Here is a 22,101-nt window from a genome sequence, read left to right as displayed (position 1 = left end):
ACTCACTATCTAGTTTCTTGAGTATGAGTAATTCCATTCATTGTTGTGACTAAATGAAAGATTAGAAAAAAAAAGTTAATATGTAGCCCTACATACATTATACCTCAAACAGATTACTTGATGGTGACAACTTAGAATATGTTTTGTAGAAATTACCTAAAAGCTGATAACATAATTGGCAAATGCATTTAAGAACTTACCAGAAGACAGTTCTTCAAGGTGATTCCTGTGGTTTTCCACCAGGGAAGGAAAGACAAGATCATGGGAAGGAAAAAAGAAATGACAGTACAAGACTTTTCTCAAGTCTAATCTAATTATGTTCCTGTCTCTGAGAGAGGGTTAATGGTAAAATTACCATTAATCCTTTAATATTTAAACCAGCTAAAGTAGATAAAACTGACTATAGTGCTCCCCACAAAAGTTGATGCATTGTACTGCTAATGTTATATATTGGAAATCAATATTCATGTGACTGTGGCTTGAAGGTGATTTGGTTGTTATTTCTAGCAGTTGAGCAGTTGCATAGAGGTTCCTTCACTTTAAAGATAGGATAGTCACAGCTGGAGTACCTTTTGATCTGCTTGATCATAGCAGACCTGCAGCTAAACAACAAAATCAGTACCATGTAAATAAAGAGTTTAACATAACTTTTTGCACAAAAGCATAACATTTGAGGGCAAGTAATTGTTTCAAACATTTATTCACTTACAAAAAAAAAAAAAGTGGGAGGGGGAGTAAACCAATAATATCTCCTTTTTACATTGTTTATCCCTTGTTATTTCTTTCTATGTGTATCTGCTTTAAAGAGAGAAAATCCCAATAAGAAAAGAAATCAACAATGTTCAAAGAAATTTCAAACTGGTCCTCACACTTCAGGCATCAAAAAAGGTGAGTCAACAAGAAGACAATGCGGGTAACTTTATCTAGTCATTTGATTTCCTAGAAATAGTAGCCAGATCTCTCTCAAATTTTATCCTGATGTCTTAAGGACACAGTGGATAATGTAGTCTAGCAAAAAATATATAAAAAAAGGAAAAGATGAGATAAAACCACAGTTGCAAAGCAGACATTTTCAGGACCCTATTTGGGACATAACAAAGCCAAAAATTCCTTACCTTTGTCCTCAATTGTTCTAACTGTTCACTTACTTGTTACATACATTCCTATAAGGACAGGGGAGGTGTAGTCCCTTTTGTAGATTTTTCTCCAATAGATAAACAATGTAATTGAATAAGGCTAATATAGTTGAGAATGGTGGTGGTGGTGGTGGCCACGGTGGCGGTGAAGGTAGTAGTTAGCTCCCAAGTCAACCCTGAAGAAGCAGACATATTTCAGAAATATTCCAGTAATGATCATCCAATCATTTTAGTGGGACCTAGATCTACATTATCGAATGTGATCCTTTGATTATTTAAAATGGTAGAGTGTGAGTTGAGAGACATCTGACTGCTATTTCTAGCATGCTGAGAGACTGTTTTGCTGACTCATTAATTTGAAATGTTGATTTGTTTGCTGTTTTTTTTATATCTAAGTTAGTTTGAAGAATAAGGATGTTACAAAGATGGTTAAGTTGATTTGGATAATTGAGGATGCTAAGAGGTCAACGATTCATATAATATCACTAATATTGTGTTGCATTAATGGTTAAAACATTTAACTCACAATGGCTAAGTTCACCTAGATCTAAATAGGCACTATGCAATGGTATAATTCATCACTGTAAGCAGTGAAAATGCTAAGGAATCACAAGCAACTTTCCACTTTTAATATCATATCCAACATTGTCCTTACTAAGCTGAATGTGTGTGTGTGAGTGTGTGTACATTATTATGCACACAAATATTTTGTAACCAGCACACAGAATAAATTAATGTGTGCACAAAAGTTTGTTGCTTTTAAATAATACAATAATTAATAATTATACCTATTATGCTTCATTATAATAGTAAGACCAACAAAATGCCTTTTGTTGGACTTGCTGTTTTCTTAAAACATGACCACATTCAGTAATAATACCCTGAGTACTTTATTCTAAGTAGCCTTATCATGTTGCTCTGAACAGGTAACCTCAGGATTTGTCTGTAATTATATTCATTATACATTCAGTGCATGAACACTTTTGCTACAGGTAACAATATTTGTACAATGTAAGATTTTATTTTATTTTAATTTCTTTATGGCTGCGTAGTTAAGAAGTTGGCTTCATAATCACATTATTTGGGATTCAGTGCCACTGTGTGGAACCTAGAACAAGTGTCCTCTAATAAAGCTCTGGACTGACCAAGGAGATTTCTAACAGGGTTAGTGACTGCAAAGACACTTCTTTTATTCTAGTGGTGAGATATGAGACATTGCTGAATTATTGGAAGAAAGAAAATCAGGTGAGATGAGTACTTTTAAAGTAACAGTGCTATACAATCAGCAGGTTAAGAGGAATCAAGATGCTATTAATAATACCTAGAAGGTCCTTCTTTTCCACTGACCAAAGTAAATGGAGCTTTGGACAGGAGAAAATGATGTCATCAGACAGTATCCTATGATCATCAAGTGTTTCAACCCTGAACCTTAACACCCTCCCGTTGGTGGGTCATCTCCTCCTGGCTTCCAGCTCAAATCTCTCCTGATCCATAACCAGCAAGAAGCTCTTTCTGCTGCCTGTCCCTTCCTGCACACAGCCACTCTTCATTCTCTTCCTCCCATTCCAATGGTTGTAAGCCTCCTCCATACTGGGAAAAGCCATGACTGCCATTCTTACTCCCTGTAATCCTGCAAAAGGCTCTCTTACTTGGTACACTTCAGTTTGTAGGCCTGATCACACCCCTTTGCCTTTTGAGACCACAGAACTACATCTGGCCTCAGCCTTTTCCCCAGGTCCACTTTCATATCCCATGATTGGGACTCATGTTGTAAGCTATTTATCCTTTTTTGCTGTCTTCACTATCTTTCCTCTCACAAACTTGATTGCTGCTGTTGTTTTCCCTGATGATGGTCTATGTCTTCTACAGACATAACATATTCCAGAAGAACTAGTATCTATTTTCTCTACATCTAAGTCAGCTGAAATTAAATGGAAAAACCACTCTGGGTCAGGGAGATTTTTATGGATGATACATTGTTGAAGAAATCCAATAAGACCAAAACATATCCAGAGTTATCTTCATAGCAACTGAAGATCAGACTCAGTATCCCTACCCTTCTACACAACTGAATTTAATCTTGTTTTGGACAATTGAAATTTTCAAACTTCTCACTCTTGTCCCTTGTGGGAAAGGATTTTCATTAGCACAAATGAGTTTTGTTCTCATCAACTAATGTAATGAGTGGTATGTTTTTCATCTCTGTTTGTGCCACTGTTGTGGTAAGTTCACTCTGTTTGAATTTTGTTGAAATACTGACAGGTCACTTGTCAAACTATGTTATCTGTATTTCATAGTAACACTAACAAACCATACTAAGTATAAATGTATATAGAGTTGACTGTCCATGTATACATGTGTGTATTTATATATATATATATATATATATATATAAATATATATACTAGCACTATGACCCGGCGTTGCTGGGTCATAGTGCTAGTGCATGCATATACAGCTGCATGCGTGCGCACATATATGCGAGTACTGTCCAAATCTCCAACCAATCACATACAGCTAGCTGGCATTCAATTGGCATATCAAGTTTCGGGCATTTTGATTAGGTTTTGGATAGAAAATTCACAAAAAAGTCACTTCTATTGATTTTTTAATGGCTTTGCGGGGTGACTGGGGAAATGTAAAGATGTGCACGACCACCCTTGGATGGTTTTGAATGACCATAGAAAGTGCGAGCTCTCTAACTGAAAAAATGTGGATTTGTATAAAGGACACACATGCAGACATTTTACTGTTTATATATATACTAGCAGTATCGCCCGGCGTTGCTCGGGTTTGTTTCGACCCGCTGGAATTGTAATTTTGAAAAGTAAAGATTTTGTGAATATTTTTCTGGTCGAAATATACCGAAAAGTGGCGACACAGCAGTGAAAAAATCGTAAAAAATAGGGATTTTCATAGAAAAAAGCAGCTTTTTGATGTAAATAATTTTTTGTGTTAACATGGTCCGATTTGAATTTTATGTTCTACAGAAGGAAGAGCAACCCTTCTTCTATCATACTCTCAATTTTGGTCAACTTGCGCCGCAGGGTCTTGGAGGAGATAGTGTTAGTTGAAGGTTACCAAACGTGGCGCACACAGACAACTTCAGCTTTATATAGAGACTAGCAGTATCGCCCGGCGTTGCTCGGGTTTGTAAGGGAAATAACTATATAAGCATTTTTAGAGAGTTATAGCCAAAAAATAGGAAAAAAATGCATTAAAAATGGAAAAAAAATTAAGGTAAATTTTTTTTTAAATCGTTGACACATCGTAGATATTTTTAGAGAGTTACTTCCCTTATATAATAGCGAAAAAAATGCATTAAAATGGAAAAATACGATGGTAAATTTTTTTAAAATCGTAGACTCATCGTAGATGTGCGCTAATACCCAGAAGGGCTCGATATGACTCACGACTATAAGATACCCGGTTTTGGTTACACTGCACCGCAAAATGTGGGAGTAGTTATGAATCTAAATCGTAGGAGACAGACACACAACTTCAGTTTTATATATAAAGATATAAGTCACGTAGTTATATACACATACTTTGTTATATACACGTTCTTAAAAGAAAATTTTATTTTGAACACAACATTTATAAAGAAAATATTTTTTGGTTTTTCTTAACCCTTTCGTTACTATATTTCTGACCAAAATACACCCCTTATGTGTTTCAATTAATTTCTAACGTAATCATAAATTTAGTCTGGTTTCATTAAACAACAATAACTTTTTTATTTATCAATATATTAATGTGATTTTTGGAAGATAATTTAAAGAAATGTTCTCAACCAAATCTATACTATAATTTTTGTCACAAAGTGACTCTAATTGCAGGTAGATACAGGTAAATTCAACAATATATAAAATTATTAAAATTTTGTTCAAGCATCACTATAGAAAATGGGTTATTAGCTAATATTCAATTGGGTATACAACAAAATTTTACGATAGAATTTGTTATTCTGGGTAACTTTCTGATACCCATAATAATATTTATGGCAAAATAGGCCTTAACTTCATTTAAGGTTGTGGGAAATAACAAACTATCCTTTCTTTCGTTTTGTTTACATTTTAGCGTAACAGTTCGTTTCCGCCGTAATGATTTCAAATAGGCTCATTCGAAAAAGTAAAAAGAAATAGTCTAAGGCTTTACTCCTCTGGGAAAGTCTGTGGCTTGGTCCAGTTTCTTCAGAAAAATCACCGAAAGAAACAGTTTTTAAATTTTCACTCCATTCAGGTACCAATTCATTTTCTTAATCGCTGTCGGATTCACTGTTTTCACTTTAATAGTTGCAAACTTGCAAAGAGAAAGGAGGAGAAGGGTGATAGCGTCAGTGAAACAGTTCGCTCCATTTGTGTGTGTGTGCGTTTGCGTGTGCTGTAGCCCACACTAAGAAAAACATTTGACATATACACCACAATGTGAGTTTTCTCTAAATTTTGCTTAATTGGGGTTGAAATTTTAAAAACTGGACCTGGCACGACCCGATTCATTCTACTCTTAAAAATGCTAGGTAAATTGTAATTGAAGAAATCCTATATTGTAGATTTCTATAAGATACAAAGGGAGGCAGATAAAATCTGCCTTTTATAATAAGAGATAACACACACACATTAATACACATACATAGACACACACACACACATGTATGTATGGATGTATATATGTACATCTGTCCACTTCTTGCAATATTTTTATCCTTCACTTCCTACACACACCTTATTAGCTTACAATTTCTTTCTGTCAACAATTGACAACAGAAGTACGCTCGCCAATTAATACTACCAAAATTTAACGACAGAAAGTAAATTAAAAACCAATTTACCTTTTCTGTATTGTTATGGCAATCCGACCGTCGGTGTGTTTTTGCAAATGTGTTCGAATGAGAAGTGAGTTGTGTTTGGCGCCTTTTTTACTAATAACAAACACACACGTGTGTGTGTGTTTGAGTGTTTGTATGTAGTTGTTTGAAACGTTTGTGTTTGTCACTGTCATATATGTATGTGTATGCGTGTGTGTGAGGAATGGCAAACCAGATAGATAGCGCGCGAAGTTCTTTTGAAGTTCGCGTGTCACACACGTACACACACACACACACACACGCACCCTCACACACACGCACACACACACCACACTCACACACACGCACACACACACACACGTTAGCTTACAATTTTATTTATATATTTGCGTGTCTATGTGTGTAAAGAGGAAGTGGGAATGCAGAGTGAAAGAGTGAAATGGTAAAATATTTAGTTTTCTCAAATTTTTTCTGAAATGGGGGTGAAATTGAAAGAAATTTTGTATGCCATGACCGAATGGAAGTACTTTGAAAAATCATAGGTAAACTCTAATTGAAGAAATTGTGTGAGGAGTAAATCGTTATGTATTTATTTGTTTCTGTTTGCTGTGTTGTTTTTTTTTTTGAGTAGTGGTTTAAGGTACACTTGCAAAGAGAAAGTGGGAGAAATTAGGGTGATAGCATCAGTGAAGCAATTTGCTCCGTTTGTGTGTGTGTGCTGTAGCCCACACTAAGAAAAGCACTTCACTTACACACCACAATGTGAGTTTTCTCTAAATTTTGCTTAATTGGGGTTGAAATTTGAAAAACCGGACCTGGCACGACCCGATGTATTCTACTCTTAAAAATGCTAGGTAAATTGTAATTGAAGAAATCCTATATTGTAGATTTCTATAAGAGACAAAGGGAGGCAGATAAAATCTCCCTTTTATAATAAGAGATGATATATACTAGCAGAATTGCCCGGCGTTGCTCGGGGCTGAATTGCTTGAAAGTACTGTTAATGATTGCACTGAATTATGATGATTATTCAGGCAAATATTGATATAAGTTTACACTGGGAGATAAGGACTTAACAATCAAACGTGTGCCATTGCATTGTTTTGGGGGAACCAAATTTCTGATGAGCATTATAGGGGCACCAACTTTAAGTTTGAGAAAGTGTGGTAGTAGTCCGGGGTGCTCAAAGGAATTGAGTACCTCTATTGGATAGTTGATGACGTCCTCTGGGTCAGGAGTTGTATCGATAGACTGATATACATAGACTTCCCCAGGAATGAGTTTTAGCATTTCATCATTAATATGGTGAACAGTTTTATTCGTCGGGGCCAGTATAGCCTTTTTGCCAATCCAATCCATATTCTGATAATTAGCTTGTAGATCTGGGAACACTGCATCTCTGAGATCAGAAGGCGTCTTAACAATGGTACAAATAGAATCGATGGCAATATTACCATTTTCATCCCCTGGTATTTTGCCTTCGCCAAGTGCAAGGAGGGTGTGAGGAAATGCTGCTGATGTGATATTATGTCGCATATGAGCACGCATATTGGTGTGAAGTTTGAGAGTTACTTCCCTTTATTTAAAAAAATATGCATTAAAATGGAAAAAAATTATGGTAAATTATTTGTAAAATCGTAGACACATCGTAGACGCGCGCTAATACCCAGAAGGGCTCGATATGAATCACGACTATAAGATACCCGGTTTTGGTTAAACTGCATCGCAAAATGTGGGAGTAGTTAGGAATCTAAATCGGAGTAGACAGACACACAACCTTTCTTTTATATATAAAGATTTTCGTCCTAAAAAACTTTGTATGGATTGAATGGTTACCTCTATGGAAATATATACATGCACATTATACATACATGTGTGTATAGATGAATATATAAATACATTTAAATATCTATATACACTTTTGGCGATCTTTCTGTTTCTTAGAGATAACTTTAGATCTTATTTTCGTCCTAAAAAACTTTGTATGGAGTGAATGGTTACCTCTATGGAAATATATACACACACGTTATACATACATGTGTACATAGATGAATATATAAATACATTTATATATCTATATACTCTTTTGGGCGATCTTTCTGCTACTTAGAGATAACTTTAGATCTTATTTTCGTCCTAAAAAACTTTGTGCGGAGTGAATGGTTTTGTCAATGGAAATATATACACACACATTATACATACATCTGTGTATAGATGAATATATAAATACATTTAAATATCTATATACACTTTTGGGCGATCTTTCTGCTACTTGGATATACTTTAGATCCTATATTCGTCCTAAATAACTTTGTATGGAGTGAAAGGTTACCTCTATGGAAATATATACCCACACATTATACATACATCTGTGTATAGATGAATATATAAATACATTTAAATATCTATATACACTTTTGGGTGATCTTTCTGCTACTTGGATATACTTTAGATCCTATATTCGTCCTAAATAACTTTGTATGGAGTGAAAGGTTACCTCTATGGAAATATATACCCACACATTATACATACATCTGTGTATAGATGAATATATAAATACATTTAAATATCTATATACACTTTTGGGCGATCTTTCTGCTACTTGGATATACTTTAGATCTTATATTCGTCCTAAAAAACTTTGTATGAATTGAAAAAGAAAATGAATTGAAATTTTTAAGAAATATATATATTTCTGTATTGCACTGTCAGCCAACTGGTGTTCAGAAATGATAATGGATTGAATTACTATTTTCTTCTGAAGTTCTGGTGTTTCAATGTTGTTATGTAATCATCTGCTTAATTACTGTATAACATGTTAATATTTGCTAAAGACTATATAACTTATGATGTTATATAATAGGAAAACTTAAACTATATTTTACTTTCGAGAGTGTGTATATTTGTATGAATATTTTATTTATTAAATGATAAAGAGGGACATGTGTATTTTATTCAGTTAACCCCTTTCAACACTTTGCTACAAGTAATTAACTATAAAACTGAATCTTTACCACCCATGGATTTTCCACAGCTAGACAATAGTTATAGTTATAAGTTCAATTAATTACTCTTCAACTCAAACACATCAAGTATGATAGCAAACACTTAACTAAATTTAAATGTTCAGCCTCTACAATGCAATAGATAAGAACTCGCTAAATTTAGCTATTTAACCCTGATTGTCAGGGAATACTCAAAAGAGTACAATCACGAATACAAGCAGTTGATATGGGTTTCCTCCAGATGATCTCTAGAGTAACAATACTCAACAGGGTGCATAGCTCAGAGATCAAGAAGTCTCTCCAGGTCAAACCACTATTTCTCCACATTGAGGGGTCATAATTCTGGTACTGTAGAGGTGATTAGAATGTCACAGGAAAGAATTACAGGATGGCTTCTTCAAGCCAAATCAACCAGTCGAAGATCTAGACCAAGAACTAAATGGTTGGATTATATCCATATTCTCAGTTGGCCATGCTTGAAAATCCAGATAGAAAGTCAAATGACGGTTTCTTCAGAGAGGGGCCCTGTGGAAGATGTGCTTGAGGACTTTATTCCCTCAACTTTCCCAGGAATACTGAGCAGGGAAGATAAATGGACAGATAGCTATTTTGTAAATAAGGGAGTGCTGAAAAGTTCCTAGCTTTGGGTAAAAGAAAACACAGGAGGATCAGCTAATTATGGTTTTATTCAACATATTCCCCTCTCAGATTCACACACTTATTGCAGTAGTGCTTCAGTTTTTCTAAGCCCTATAAAACCCCAACCAGGCCTTTTACGATACCTTAAAGTCAGGAATGCTTCAGCATGTTATTTTTTAATAAGACATTACTTGTCATTTTGTCTCTCTTTCTCAGATAAAACTCCTTTGGACAAGCATGTTGACACTCTGCTGGAATATGTTCATTCAGAAAATTCTCCATGGAATACTGACTGTAGCTGGAGTAGTGAAGCCCTGAATTTGAGAGAAATTGCCATCACTAATCCACAATGGATCAATGATAAATTTGTTTTTAATTTCTTCAAAACACTTACTCTCAGGAATTCTTCAGTGAGTTTTATTTTTTTCTGTAATTAATTATAATTTCTTGTTAATATTTAATCAACAGAAGGCAGCGAACTGGCAGAATCATTAGCACACCAGGCAAAGAACTTAGTGGCATTTCATGTCTTTACATTCTGAGTTCAAATTCCACTGAGGTCGACTTTGCCTTTCATGGTTTCAGGATCGATAAAATAAGTAGCAGATGAACCCTGGGATCAATGAATTGACTTATCCACTCCCTTGAAATTGCTTGCCTTGTTTCTGTCTAATAAATCCACTCACACAGCTTTGATTGGCCTGAGGCTATGATGACACTTGCCCAAAGTGCCACTCAGTGGGACTTCTTACCACACATCCATCCCTCACCTACACACATACATACACACACACACACACGCATGCACACACGCACACACACACACACATCACAGCTGCATCCTCATTACAAGGGAAAAGCCATTACCAAGAAGACTTAACTGAAATGATTCATGATTGTTGCCATGTGATGCCCTTATATGACTTTTAAGCCTGGCCAAGCTTTTACACATTTTATTATATACTAGACAACTGTACTGGCTGGCAGGAGAAACAGGTGCCACCATATGCTCTCTCTTAACATGTCTTTTTAGACCTTCAACTGAGAGGCACACCCTTCCACATTTTACACACATTCTGTTGTGAATTTTAATAGCCACATCATTGTTTGTCATAGGTCAATTTCTGAACTACAGAAGAGGGCAGAGGAACTACAACATAGTCAACGGCCATTCAACTACATGTGTTTGTGGAGTGTTTGTGTTTGTCTGTATAGTATATATTGCATTTTAAACTCTGCATGTGTGTGTATTGTATATATTGTATTTCAGCATGTGTGTGTACATATTGTAAATTTTGTTTTTAAATTGTATACATTGTATGTCAATCTTATTTTTAATTTTACTCAGTTTTATCTCAATATTTAATTTTTATTTATTTCTCTTATTTTAGTTTTTTTTTTTAATAAATAGATGAGAGGTGGATAGAGCTCCCCTGTTTACCCAAGCCATGGTGAAGGCAGTCTCTGAATTTAAATACTTCACTGCTGTCTTGTAGTTAGCCTTTGGTTGGACAAAGACTGGGATGAGGACACTCTGATGTAAAATGACTGCAAATGCACTCTTCTGTTGTAGTTTAGAGGGTGGGAATGGTTGCTGTGCAAAACTTTTTCTCACTTTAAAAGTGTTAAGCACAGGTATTGCTGTAAAGGAAAATGAAATGAACATTTTATGTGTATATGGCTGGCCAAAGCTTAAAAAAGCACATCTAAACAATGAAAGTTCATATTGATAATGAAACAAATGGCAAAAAATGCTCTGGAACATTTTGTTCTGTGGTCTGGCCTGGCAGGTGTCCCAGGGCACCTCATCCTGGATCCAGTCGTCATCCTGCAACTGTGAGTAAATTCAAGTTAAGATGCAAGCCTATGAATATAGGATGTTGGAATGTTCGAACGTTATTAGACAATGATTGTCTGAAATCTCGTCCAGAGAGAAGATCCGTGCTTGTTGCAAAAGAGTTACAGCAATATGATATGGATGTTGTAGCGTTAGCTGAAACAAGAATTCATGGAAAGGGAAATTTCGTAGAGAAATCTGCTGGGTATCATTTATTTTGGTGCTGTAGAGAGGAGATCTATAAGAAAGAATCAGGAGTTGGATTTGCTATCAAAACCACTCTGGCTTCAAAATTTGAGGAACTACCATATGGTCATTCCGATTGATTGATGTCTTTAAGGCTACCATTAAGAAAAGTTCTCTATGTAACACTCATAAGTGCATATGCTCCAACTATGAATTCATCAGAGGATGATTAACTTGCCTTCTACAGAGATTATACGCAATATCTCCCATGATGACAAAGTTGTCATTTTGGGTGATTTTAATGCTCGTGTTGGTGCAGATTGGGAGACTTGGGGTGTCTTAGGAAAGCATGTTGTTGGGAGTTCCAACAGTAATGGTTTGCTACTGTGATAAATAAGCGTAGAGATGGATTTGTGTGTCATGAATACAATGTTTCAACTAAAGAATAAGTATAAAACGACATGGATGCACCCTGGTTCTAAGAAATGGTATCTTATAGATTACATCATCATCAGGTAATGAAATGCTATGGACTTTGCTATTGTACGAGTGATGTGTGGTGCAGAGTGCTGGACTGATCATAGGCTTTTGCGTGCCAAGGTGAATTTTGTTGTCAAGCCTAAGGTTAGAGCAAATAATGACAAATTACCGAAATGGATTGATGTCAATAAACTTAAGATTCCATCAGTATGCAGTGAGTTTGTGAGTGAGATAAATAATTTGTCCTGTGATGGAAACTGGAAGTCATTCAAAGAAAGAGGTATAAAATTTGTAGTAATATTCTTGGCTTTGTTGTAAAAAAACACCAAGATTGGTTTGACAATAATGTTGAACAAGTTAATCATATTTTAGAGGAGAAGCGAAAGGCATTTAACATTTTGCAAAATGTTGACATGTCAACGAACAGGACAGTGGCTACATATTTCAAGGCAGTAAAAGCAACAGTGCAGAATAAGCTACGGACAATGCAGGAAAATTGGTGGAGTGATAGATGTGATGAAGTCCAAGAAGCTTCAAATGCTAACAATTCCAAACTTTTTTACTCTCTCTTAGAAAAAGTTTATGAACCAGTTTCATCAAAGGTTGTGCCACTTTGGAGCAAGAATGGCACAGAATTATTAGCAAACCCTAAAGATATTGTTGGGAGATGGAAAGAACATTTTGATGAGTTGCTCAATAGACCCACTGAAGTTGATCTCTCTTTTCTTGATAATATACCCAAGAGACCAATAAAACATCTTATAGCAGAAGTTCCAAACCTGGCTGAAATAAAAGCAGCAATCAGAAAATTGAACAATGGAAAGGCCCCTGGTATGGATGGACTAGGTGCAGAGATATATAAATATGCTGGTGATCATCTTTGTGCAATGTTGATGGATGTGATTCAGAGGGTTTGGCAAAGTGAAAAAGCTTCCTCCGGATTGGCATGATGCAACTATGGAGATACTATATAAATCTAAAGGTGGAAAGGATGTCTGTGATAATTATTGTGGCATCTGTCTGTTAGCTGTTGCTGGAAAGGTCCTCTGTTGGGTAATGCTGGATAGATTGCTTCTGCACATTGCTGATGAGGTTCTACCAGAATTGCAATGTTGGTTTATGGATAGTAGGAGTACTATGGATATGATATTTTTGGAGAGACAAGTTGCAAGAGAAGTGCATCGAACAGGATATGGACTTATACCAGGTTTTCATTGACCTAACAATAGAATTTCACCTTGGGAGATCCTAAAAAAGCTACGATGCCCTGAAAAATTTGTGAGAATGCTTAGACAATTTCATGACAAGATGGAAGTGAGAGTTAATGTTGGAGGTACCTTATCAGATCCAATTTCTGTAGAAAATGATGTAAAGCAAGATGATATTCCTGCTCCTACACTGTTTGCTATATATTATGCAAATAGCTTTTAAAGATTGCCCTGAAGGGATCTCTATGAGATATAGGACAACAGGAAACTGTTCAATCTCAAAAGACTCTGTGCCAAAGCAAAAGTTCTGCATTCTCACCTTGTTGAGTTTCTGTATGCAGATGATTATGATCTGTTGGCACATTCTCATAAACATATATGCAGCACATGGTGAATGCGATTTCTGCAGCATGTGCAGCATTGGGTCTAACAATCAGTCTAAAAAAAACTTTTATAATGTACCAGCCCGCTCCCTTCAAGATGTATGTAGAACCTTTTATAACATTGAATGGTCAAAGGTTGGAGACTGTACCTAGATTTATTTATTTAGGAAGTACCTGGAGTACTGCTGGTGTTGATGATGAAATTTCATACAGAATCAGCAGGGCTAGTAGTGCTTTTGGTAAACATGTTAGGCGTCTGTGGAAGCAAAATAATATATCTTCACAAATTAAAGTTACGGTATATAACACATACATCCTCCCATCTTTGCTATATAGAAGTGAGGCATGGGTTGTTTACTGTAGGCAGATAAGGCAAGTGGAATGATTTCATCAATACTGTCTGAGAAAAATTTGGGGGATAAACTGGAAAATGCCCATTAGTAATGAGGAGGTGCTTGAGAGGAGTGGCAGTAGAAGTAAACATACATACACACACACACACACACACACACACACACACACACACACACACACACACACACACACACACACACACACACATACTCCTCACATACTGGGTCCTCCACACATTCTGATTGAATCCATTTTGCATCAACATGTACCTCCTTGTGACAATGTAGCCTTTAATCTAATCAAGATATCCTTGGCCCGAAGAGTAGCCAGCAGTGTACAACTCACTTGGATTTTACCACTTCTGAGGTTCCACTTGCATTGAAACATGTAGCCTGGATTTTCCAGACTCCATTCCATAATTCTTGTATTCTTCTTTACACACTTGACGACCCTGGTCACCTACTGTGGAATATAAAAAAAACTTTTTTTCAGCTTGTCATTCTTCAATAAAGAAAAAAAAATCACAACCTTCCATCTCAATAAACCACTATTGTTTCTAAAAGCTGTTTTTTTCTAATATTCACTGCAGATTGCTTGAAGCTAACTTTCTTCCTACACCTCGACCCTTGGATCTTACATTTGTGTGTGTGTATTATATAATTGTTATCTTTTATTTGTTTCAGTCATTGGACTGTAACCAAGCTGGGGCATTGAAGAATTTTAGTTGAATGAATTGATCCCAGTACTAATATTTTTAAAGCCTGATATGTACTCTGTTTTCTGTTTTTTGCTGAACTGCTAAGTTACAGGGACACAGACACATCAACAACGGTGCCAAGTGGTAAGGAAGGACACACGCACACACACACACACACATACTATAGGCTTTTTTTAGTTTCCACCTACCAAATCCACTCACAAGGCTTTGATCAACCTGAGACTATAGTAGAAGACGTTTTCCCAATGTGCCATACAGTGGGATTGAACCCAGAACTATCTGGTTGAAAAACAAACTTCTTACCTCACACCCACACCTGCACCTATATATGATATCTTCAATCATTGGTTTTTACAATCAGTCTTATATATGTGTGTATATATTTAAATTTCAGATTCAAGAAATTGATTCAGGTGTTTTGAAATTCAGTAGCCTAGAAGAATTCAATCTTAATGTGAACTATATTGCAAACATTTCACCAAAGAATTTGCCTCCATCATTGAAGGTATTTTTTAAATTCTCAATTTTTCAGTTTGAATTTATCATTGTCAGTGTTTGTGGTGAAGTCTGAGAAATCAGTGGGTTCCAATGTGGTTGAGAAAAAGTGAAAATGAACAGAAAAAAGCATCCAAAAGTTTTTTGAAACGTTAATATTTAGATTATGCTAGTGAGACATGGGCTCTGATTGCAGAAGACGTGCATAGACTGGAGAGAAATGGAGATAGTATGCTCTTTTGGATGTGCAACATCAGTGCACATGTACAGCAAAGTGCAAATGTATTGAGAGAAAATTGGGGCATAAAAGGAATCAAATGTTGCATGCATGAAAGAAGACTATGTTGGTTTGGACATGTGATGTGTATGAATGAGCACAGCTGCATAAAAAAGTGCCGATCACTGAAAGTGGATGATACCCGCAGAAGAGGGAGACCCAGAAAGAAGTGGGATAAAGTGGTGAGGACCGATCTGAGGATGTTGGCCTCATGGAAGAAATGACAATGGACCAATATGAAGTTCTAGAGAAGACCCACCCACGTCAGTGAAACTGAGTTATAGAAGCACTGTGTGTCCCACCTACTCTTAACAAGAAAACTTCTCACACATTCTTCCAGAGCAAACCAAACTACATCTCTACATCTCTTCTCTTCCTCACATTTCCACTTCATGCACTATGCTTACCTCCAACTCCCCAATCCTGTCCCTTTGGCCCTTTGCCACTGTATCATTGCTCTCCACTAGCTTCAAACCTGTGTGTTCCACCCACACACCCTGTCTCACTGTATTACCCCAACAAACCAATCTACATCTTCACATCTCTTCTTCACATTTCCCCCTTCATATACTATGCCTTGCTCTCACTCCCCAATCCTGTTCTCACAGCCCTGTTCCTCTGTATCATTGCTATTTTGTAGCCCCACTGAATCTATATATACCCAGCTTTTCACCACTCACTCACCCCCTCTGCACACTTTAATCACAATTCCTTTGCAATATCCTGCCACTTATATTTTGGTGTTTGAACATCAAGTGTGTGCCTTGGCACTTGCCCCCATCTATATCTCTCTTTTCCTTTACTCAACCATTCCATTTATGTTCTGATTCCCGTCCCTTGTGAGTATGTCCTGCATTTTGCCACCATCTCTGTCTTGCTGTCCCCAACTCTCTCTCTCCTCCTGCATTTTCCTCGGGTTGGCGGCGGCTGCAGCGGCAATGATGATGAGGATGAGGTGGCAAACTGGCAGAAGCATTAGCACATTGGGTGAAATGCTTTGTGGTGTTTCATCAGTCCTTTTGTCATGAGTTTAAATTCCATCAGGGTTTGCCTTTGCTTTTCATTCTTTGCGAGTTGATAAAATAATTACCAGTTAAACACTGGGGTTGATTTAATCAGCTTAACTCCTGCCACGAAATTACTGGCCTTGTGCCAAAATTTGAAACCAATATTTAGATTATGCTGGCATTTTTAGTTCTTGTTGTTTCTAGGAAGTGGTATTATCAAAGAAGTGCCAAAATAATTCCATGTTACAAAAAATATAGTCAATTGCTACTAAGCTTCCTTAGGTGAATGTCATATCATCATCACCATCATCAGTTAACATCTGTCTTCCATGCAGGGATGGGTTGGATGGTTTGACAAGAGCCAGCCAGGTAGAAGACTACTCCAGCCTACAGTGTCTGTTTTTGGCAGGGGTTTTATGGCTGGATGCCCGTCCTAATACCTACCACTCTGCAGAGTGGACTGAGTGCTTTTTCATGGCACCAACATAGGTGAGGTCATACTGGATGTAAACGTTTAGCTAGTGTTTGTTGCATAGATTTCTGCAACAGTTTGATCCTATTAGTGTATGTGCATGTGCATGTGTCTATATGTGCATTGCACCTTGGGCTAGTGTTATTTACAATAACACTAGGTTGACAGAAGCCTTGTAAATGAAAATGGAGATACAGAAGCCCATTGGCTGGATTGTACCTGTAATTTAGCAGGTTTGGCCTTGTCACACACTGTATTATACTGATTCCACTTTAGAATTATATTAAGTGTATGCATGTTTGTGGAATACTTAGCCACATACTCCTTAATTCAATAACCAGGTAGTTCAATTAATTAAACAACTAGTGGTCTATTTATTTTTTTATGCATATATGTGTGTGATTATAAAAGCATTTATGTAGAAGGCTACATGTAACATGGTGGGGCTCTATGGTAAGAATTTTGTTTCCCTACCTTCTGTAGCAGTCTCTTGACTAGGAATAACAATCTCTCAGTTCCTGCACAACAATCTCTTATTGTTGTATATGACATGTCAACCAAAAAAGTGTTATCAGCAAATGAAGAACCAAACCCAGGACTTCTCTCTCTCTCTTTCGGAGAGGCACTGAGCACCTACACGCACACATACACACACGGCAACAACTTCCGCCTACCGAATTCAATCACAAAGCTTCGGTCAGCTCGGGGCTATAGTAGAAGAAACCTGCCCAAAGTGCCATGCAGTGGGACTGAACCTGAAACCATGTAGCTAGGAAGCAAGCTTGAATCTTTATTATGTATTGGGTAGATCATGAACTGTGTTCTGTGTTATAAGGTACTGAAATAAGGAAGGACCATTACTGTAGACATTTATTGACAACTATTTAATTGTGTAAATGATATTTTTCACAATAAATGGCCAGCTTTGTTAAATAGGAAAAGTATTTTTCCCAAACAAGACAATTCAAGGGCTCATTCTGCAAAACAAACTCAGAAAAAGATAGTTAAGATGGAGAGTTCTTTCACATTCACTTGTTTCAATGACTACAGCATTTCATAACTGGCAAAAACATCCAGGTATGAAGAAGTCATGGAAAATGGTATGGCAAAATTTTGTAAATGTGAAAGCAAAATTTTTCCTTTCTATTGGGCTGCAGTATTTGATAATGATGGTAATTACATTATTGATAAATGGTATTTAATTAAACTTCACCAGCATTTGATTTTCTCTTCCTGTTTGAAAACATGTAATTACTTTCTGAATATCTCAAGCTGTGTGTGTGTGTTAGCAGTGGAATGACAAAAAAGTTAGCAATTAAATTTATCTCAAGAGCAATGAAAAATAGGAAGAGAAAGAGACAAAAATATTCCAGTGCCTTACAAGAATGAGCAGATGCTGTATGAACACAAGCAACAATCATCAGTAAAGCTTAGAAATTTCAAAGTCAAACAAAGAATGGAAAATGAAAGCTTTAATGTTATCTGCTAACATTCTGTGAATCATTGATATACACTTAAAGTAAATCATAAATTAAAATAGACCTCTTGGTGGTAAAATTCTTCTATCATGAGAAAGTTTTCACCAAACTATTTTGATAATTCCAAGAAGTTTTAACACCACTATTATTGTGAATTGTTTTAAATTATTTGAATCATCTCAGTTTTGGCCTTATGTAAAATTTTTAAGGTTCTTAAAAAATATGAGGATCACAAAGAAAGAAGAAATTAATAGAGGGCTATTTGATATTGGAAGCAGTGCTCTGATAAATGAATGTGAATGCAAGCAGATCAAATAGAAATACCACCTGAACTTAATATCAGGTCAAGGGGTATTATTAGAGATATATTTGGAGATTCAATTGACTTTTCAAATGAAGAATCTGTTGAAAGTTTATCATCAAAGATAATTTTTAACTCCTAGAAATGTAGATACTTTGAAACTAAATAACGATATTCTTGCATTGCTGCCTGGAAATATCGCAGCATACAAAAAGGTTGGTAGCTTTGGTGACATATATGAAGAAATATTTATTAATTTTATGGTTTAGTTCCTAAAGAAATTGATTCTCTATTGAGATTACTGCCACCTGCCTTGAAACTAAAAGTTGATATGACTATTGTGCCATTTTGGAACAAGACAAGGACTGCTTCATAATAACATCAGTTTTGATAAGATCTATTCATTATCTTTATCATAGTGGGACAAATACCGAGTAATCATAAGATAACGAAGGGAGACACTTGTCCCAAGGTTAAATTTGACACCTAGTAATATGAATCTTCCCTTTACTTTAAACAGACATCAATTTCCTGTTATTTTAGCATATGCAAAGATCATTAACACATTGCAAGGTCAGTTGTTCACTCATATTGGAGTATACTTGCTGTCTCCTGTCTTTTTCCCCACAGACAAGTTTACATTGCCATCATTGTCATTGCTGTCATCATCATCATCATCATCACCACCACCACCACCACTGCCAAATCATCTTCTTCTTCTTCTTCATCATCATCATCATCATCATCATCATCATCATCATCATCATCATCATCATCATCATCATCATCACATCATCATCATCATCATCATCATCATCATCATCATCATCATCATCATCATCATCATCATCATCATCATCATCATCATCATCATCATCATCATCATCATCATCATCATCATCATCATCATCATCATCATCATCATCATCATCATCATCATCATCATCATCATCATCATCATCATCATCATCATCATCATCATCATCATCATCATCATCATCATCATGTTGATGTAACATCCTTTTTTCCAAGCTGACAAGGGTTAGAAAATAAGTACACCCAAAAGTATCTTTTTGTACACAAAATGTAATTAAAAACAGAAATAAAAGAATTATCAAATTAAATAGAATATACAAATCCTCTAACCGCTTGATATTGTTGCATGATAATTTCTGAAAAGTTGGTTAAAATTTCAATTTGTTGTACTATTACCTCTTTAACTGTGAAATTAAATTTCATGGTTATCCCAATAATTGTGTTAAATATGTATCAAAAGCAGAATTGGTATTTTCTGCAAGTCTCATTACCTCAGTAAACTTGACATATCACAACAGAAAATAATTTCAAACATGGCATTCCACAACAAAAGATAGCTTGGTATATAAAACCGCTTTCCGCAGCAAATTAAATTTCATTTTATTATCGTTCTCAATACATGTAAGTAAATAAACATATTTGCCTCCAATGTGACTATCACTTTTGCAGATGACAGTATCTAATTTGATGGAAATATGGCTGTTATTATTAGCTTGTTGAACAACCTTGCAAATTCTTTCTCCTGTCAATCAGGGGAGGGTAGATGAGATGCAACTAGTCTGTTTAGGGATTGACTATTTTGACACTATGTACCATATAGCTATTGGCTAACTAGAAAGTTAACTAGATCAGAAATAAAAACAAAAGATATGCTGATATACCATAAGAGACTGATGCTTTAAGGCATAGAAAACATAACAGAAAAAAGTCTTTGTACAAGTGTCTTGAGTCTGGGCATGTTAGAGAAGAGTAGGTCATTGTTTTCAATTGTAACTAAAGTAGTGTTTCTCATCTTTTTTCCTGTTTTAGCCCATATTTAAAACCTACAAGTTCAAATTATCCCCAACATGAAATTGTACATTATACAAAGCAGTAGTTTACTATGTTAATAAAATTTACTACTTACTGTACAATGATGTGATAGATTTGGTTAGGTGGATGAAGTTGCTTTTCCAGATTTTAATTTTAGATGTGTGGTATCATCTTTGACTTGGAACATGCTGGTTTTTAGTCTTTGACTTAATAATATAGTACATTATCAAGAACCCATGATCATACACATTGCTCAGGAGAAATGGAAGAAGTGGAAGGTGTATTCCAGTGGTTTGAGATTTTTTCAGGAGAGACTTTTATTTATTTCAAAGGAGTACAAGACCCTATTCTCTTTCAAAGTAGGATCCTCTGACTTCAGTGCACTTATTGTAGTGCTTAAGCCATTTTGTGAAAGTTCTATGAAAGTCTCTCAAGTGAAGGTTTCCGGGATCCTTGTCTCAGCCTCCTTCATCTTCTCCATCTGCTTGAGGAACAACCAAAAGTCTCAGGGAGCAAGGTCTGGACTGCAGGGAAGGTGAGGAACAGTTTTGATGCCCATTTCTGTCAAGTAGTTGGTCACCAGGATGGAATTGTGGATTGGTGCAGGTGCTCTGGCCTTTTGCGATGAAATCTCTTCCTGAACCCCTTGTAAACCTCCCCAAGACACTCTTTTTTGGCCGTCTGACCAGGTGGAACCCAGTAAATATAAATGGTACCCTTGTTGTTGAAAAAGGAGATCATTATGTGCTTCCTAGTGGTCTTGCTTTGCCTCTTGCACCAGTTAAAAACAGATGTTCAGCTCATACAAAGTAATCTATAAGCGGTCTGGAGCATTTCATAAATTTCTGTTGCATTTTCACCCAGTTTAACACAAAGCTTTATTGCATAGCAAGCTTCCAAATTATCCTTACATCCCAACTGCATTCTGCAAAGTAGTCAGCTGTGACAAGCAGTGTTTAGCATGGCATGTTTAAAGTACTGTTACAGCCATCTCCTTCAATTTGGAATAGCAAAAATTACAAGATCATCATATTAGATGTATAATAATGATATACTAAAATTACAGTAATCTAAGACAGTTATGACTGTCTTTCTTGAAAACAGTCTCGAAACTTTTGGAATGCACCTCATATATGGATAGCCTAGAATATTGGGATTGGATATCTCATTGTTCCTAGCGTAAGTCAGAAAGATGCAATACTAATGACAGTATCAAACGAGCTATGGATCGTGGAATAATTTATCAATATCAGAAATTCATCTTTTGGCTCCAAATAACATCTTTGGTGACAAGAAGTGGCTTTTATCCATGCAATGTTCCTTTGTAGAACCTTGTTTTTAGTAAAATATTTGGTCAAAGACATCCTGAGTGTGAGCAGATACTCACAAGGTTTGTTCTCCAGGCACTCAGCCTTAGTACTGTTGGAATTGTATGGTAAACATAGCAACATAGTTGACTCATTTGTGCCA

General features: G+C 36.1%; 1 protein-coding gene across 10 annotated transcripts in view; it reads left to right on the top strand.

Moving 5' to 3' along the window:
- LOC115217291 (leucine-rich repeat-containing protein 43-like) overlaps positions 1-22,101 on the top strand; it is a 79,711-nt gene that overhangs the window by 918 nt on the left and 56,692 nt on the right. For 9 of the 10 annotated variants that reach the window (XM_036502695.1, XM_036502701.1, XM_036502696.1 and 6 more), the window contains exons 2-4: positions 807-888; positions 9,804-9,997; positions 15,148-15,258. In XM_036502695.1, the coding sequence (XP_036358588.1) occupies positions 807-888; positions 9,804-9,997; positions 15,148-15,258 (387 nt within the window). The remainder of the gene's footprint in view (positions 1-806; positions 889-9,803; positions 9,998-15,147; positions 15,259-22,101) is intronic. The other variant, XM_036502697.1, reaches the window with a different exon arrangement.

Source organism: Octopus sinensis, linkage group LG1 (genome assembly GCF_006345805.1).
Source record: "Octopus sinensis linkage group LG1, ASM634580v1, whole genome shotgun sequence".
NCBI lineage: Eukaryota > Metazoa > Mollusca > Cephalopoda > Octopoda > Octopodidae > Octopus > Octopus sinensis.
The sequence above is the reverse complement of the archived record's forward strand: the minus strand, read 5'-3'. Positions and strand labels throughout refer to the sequence as shown.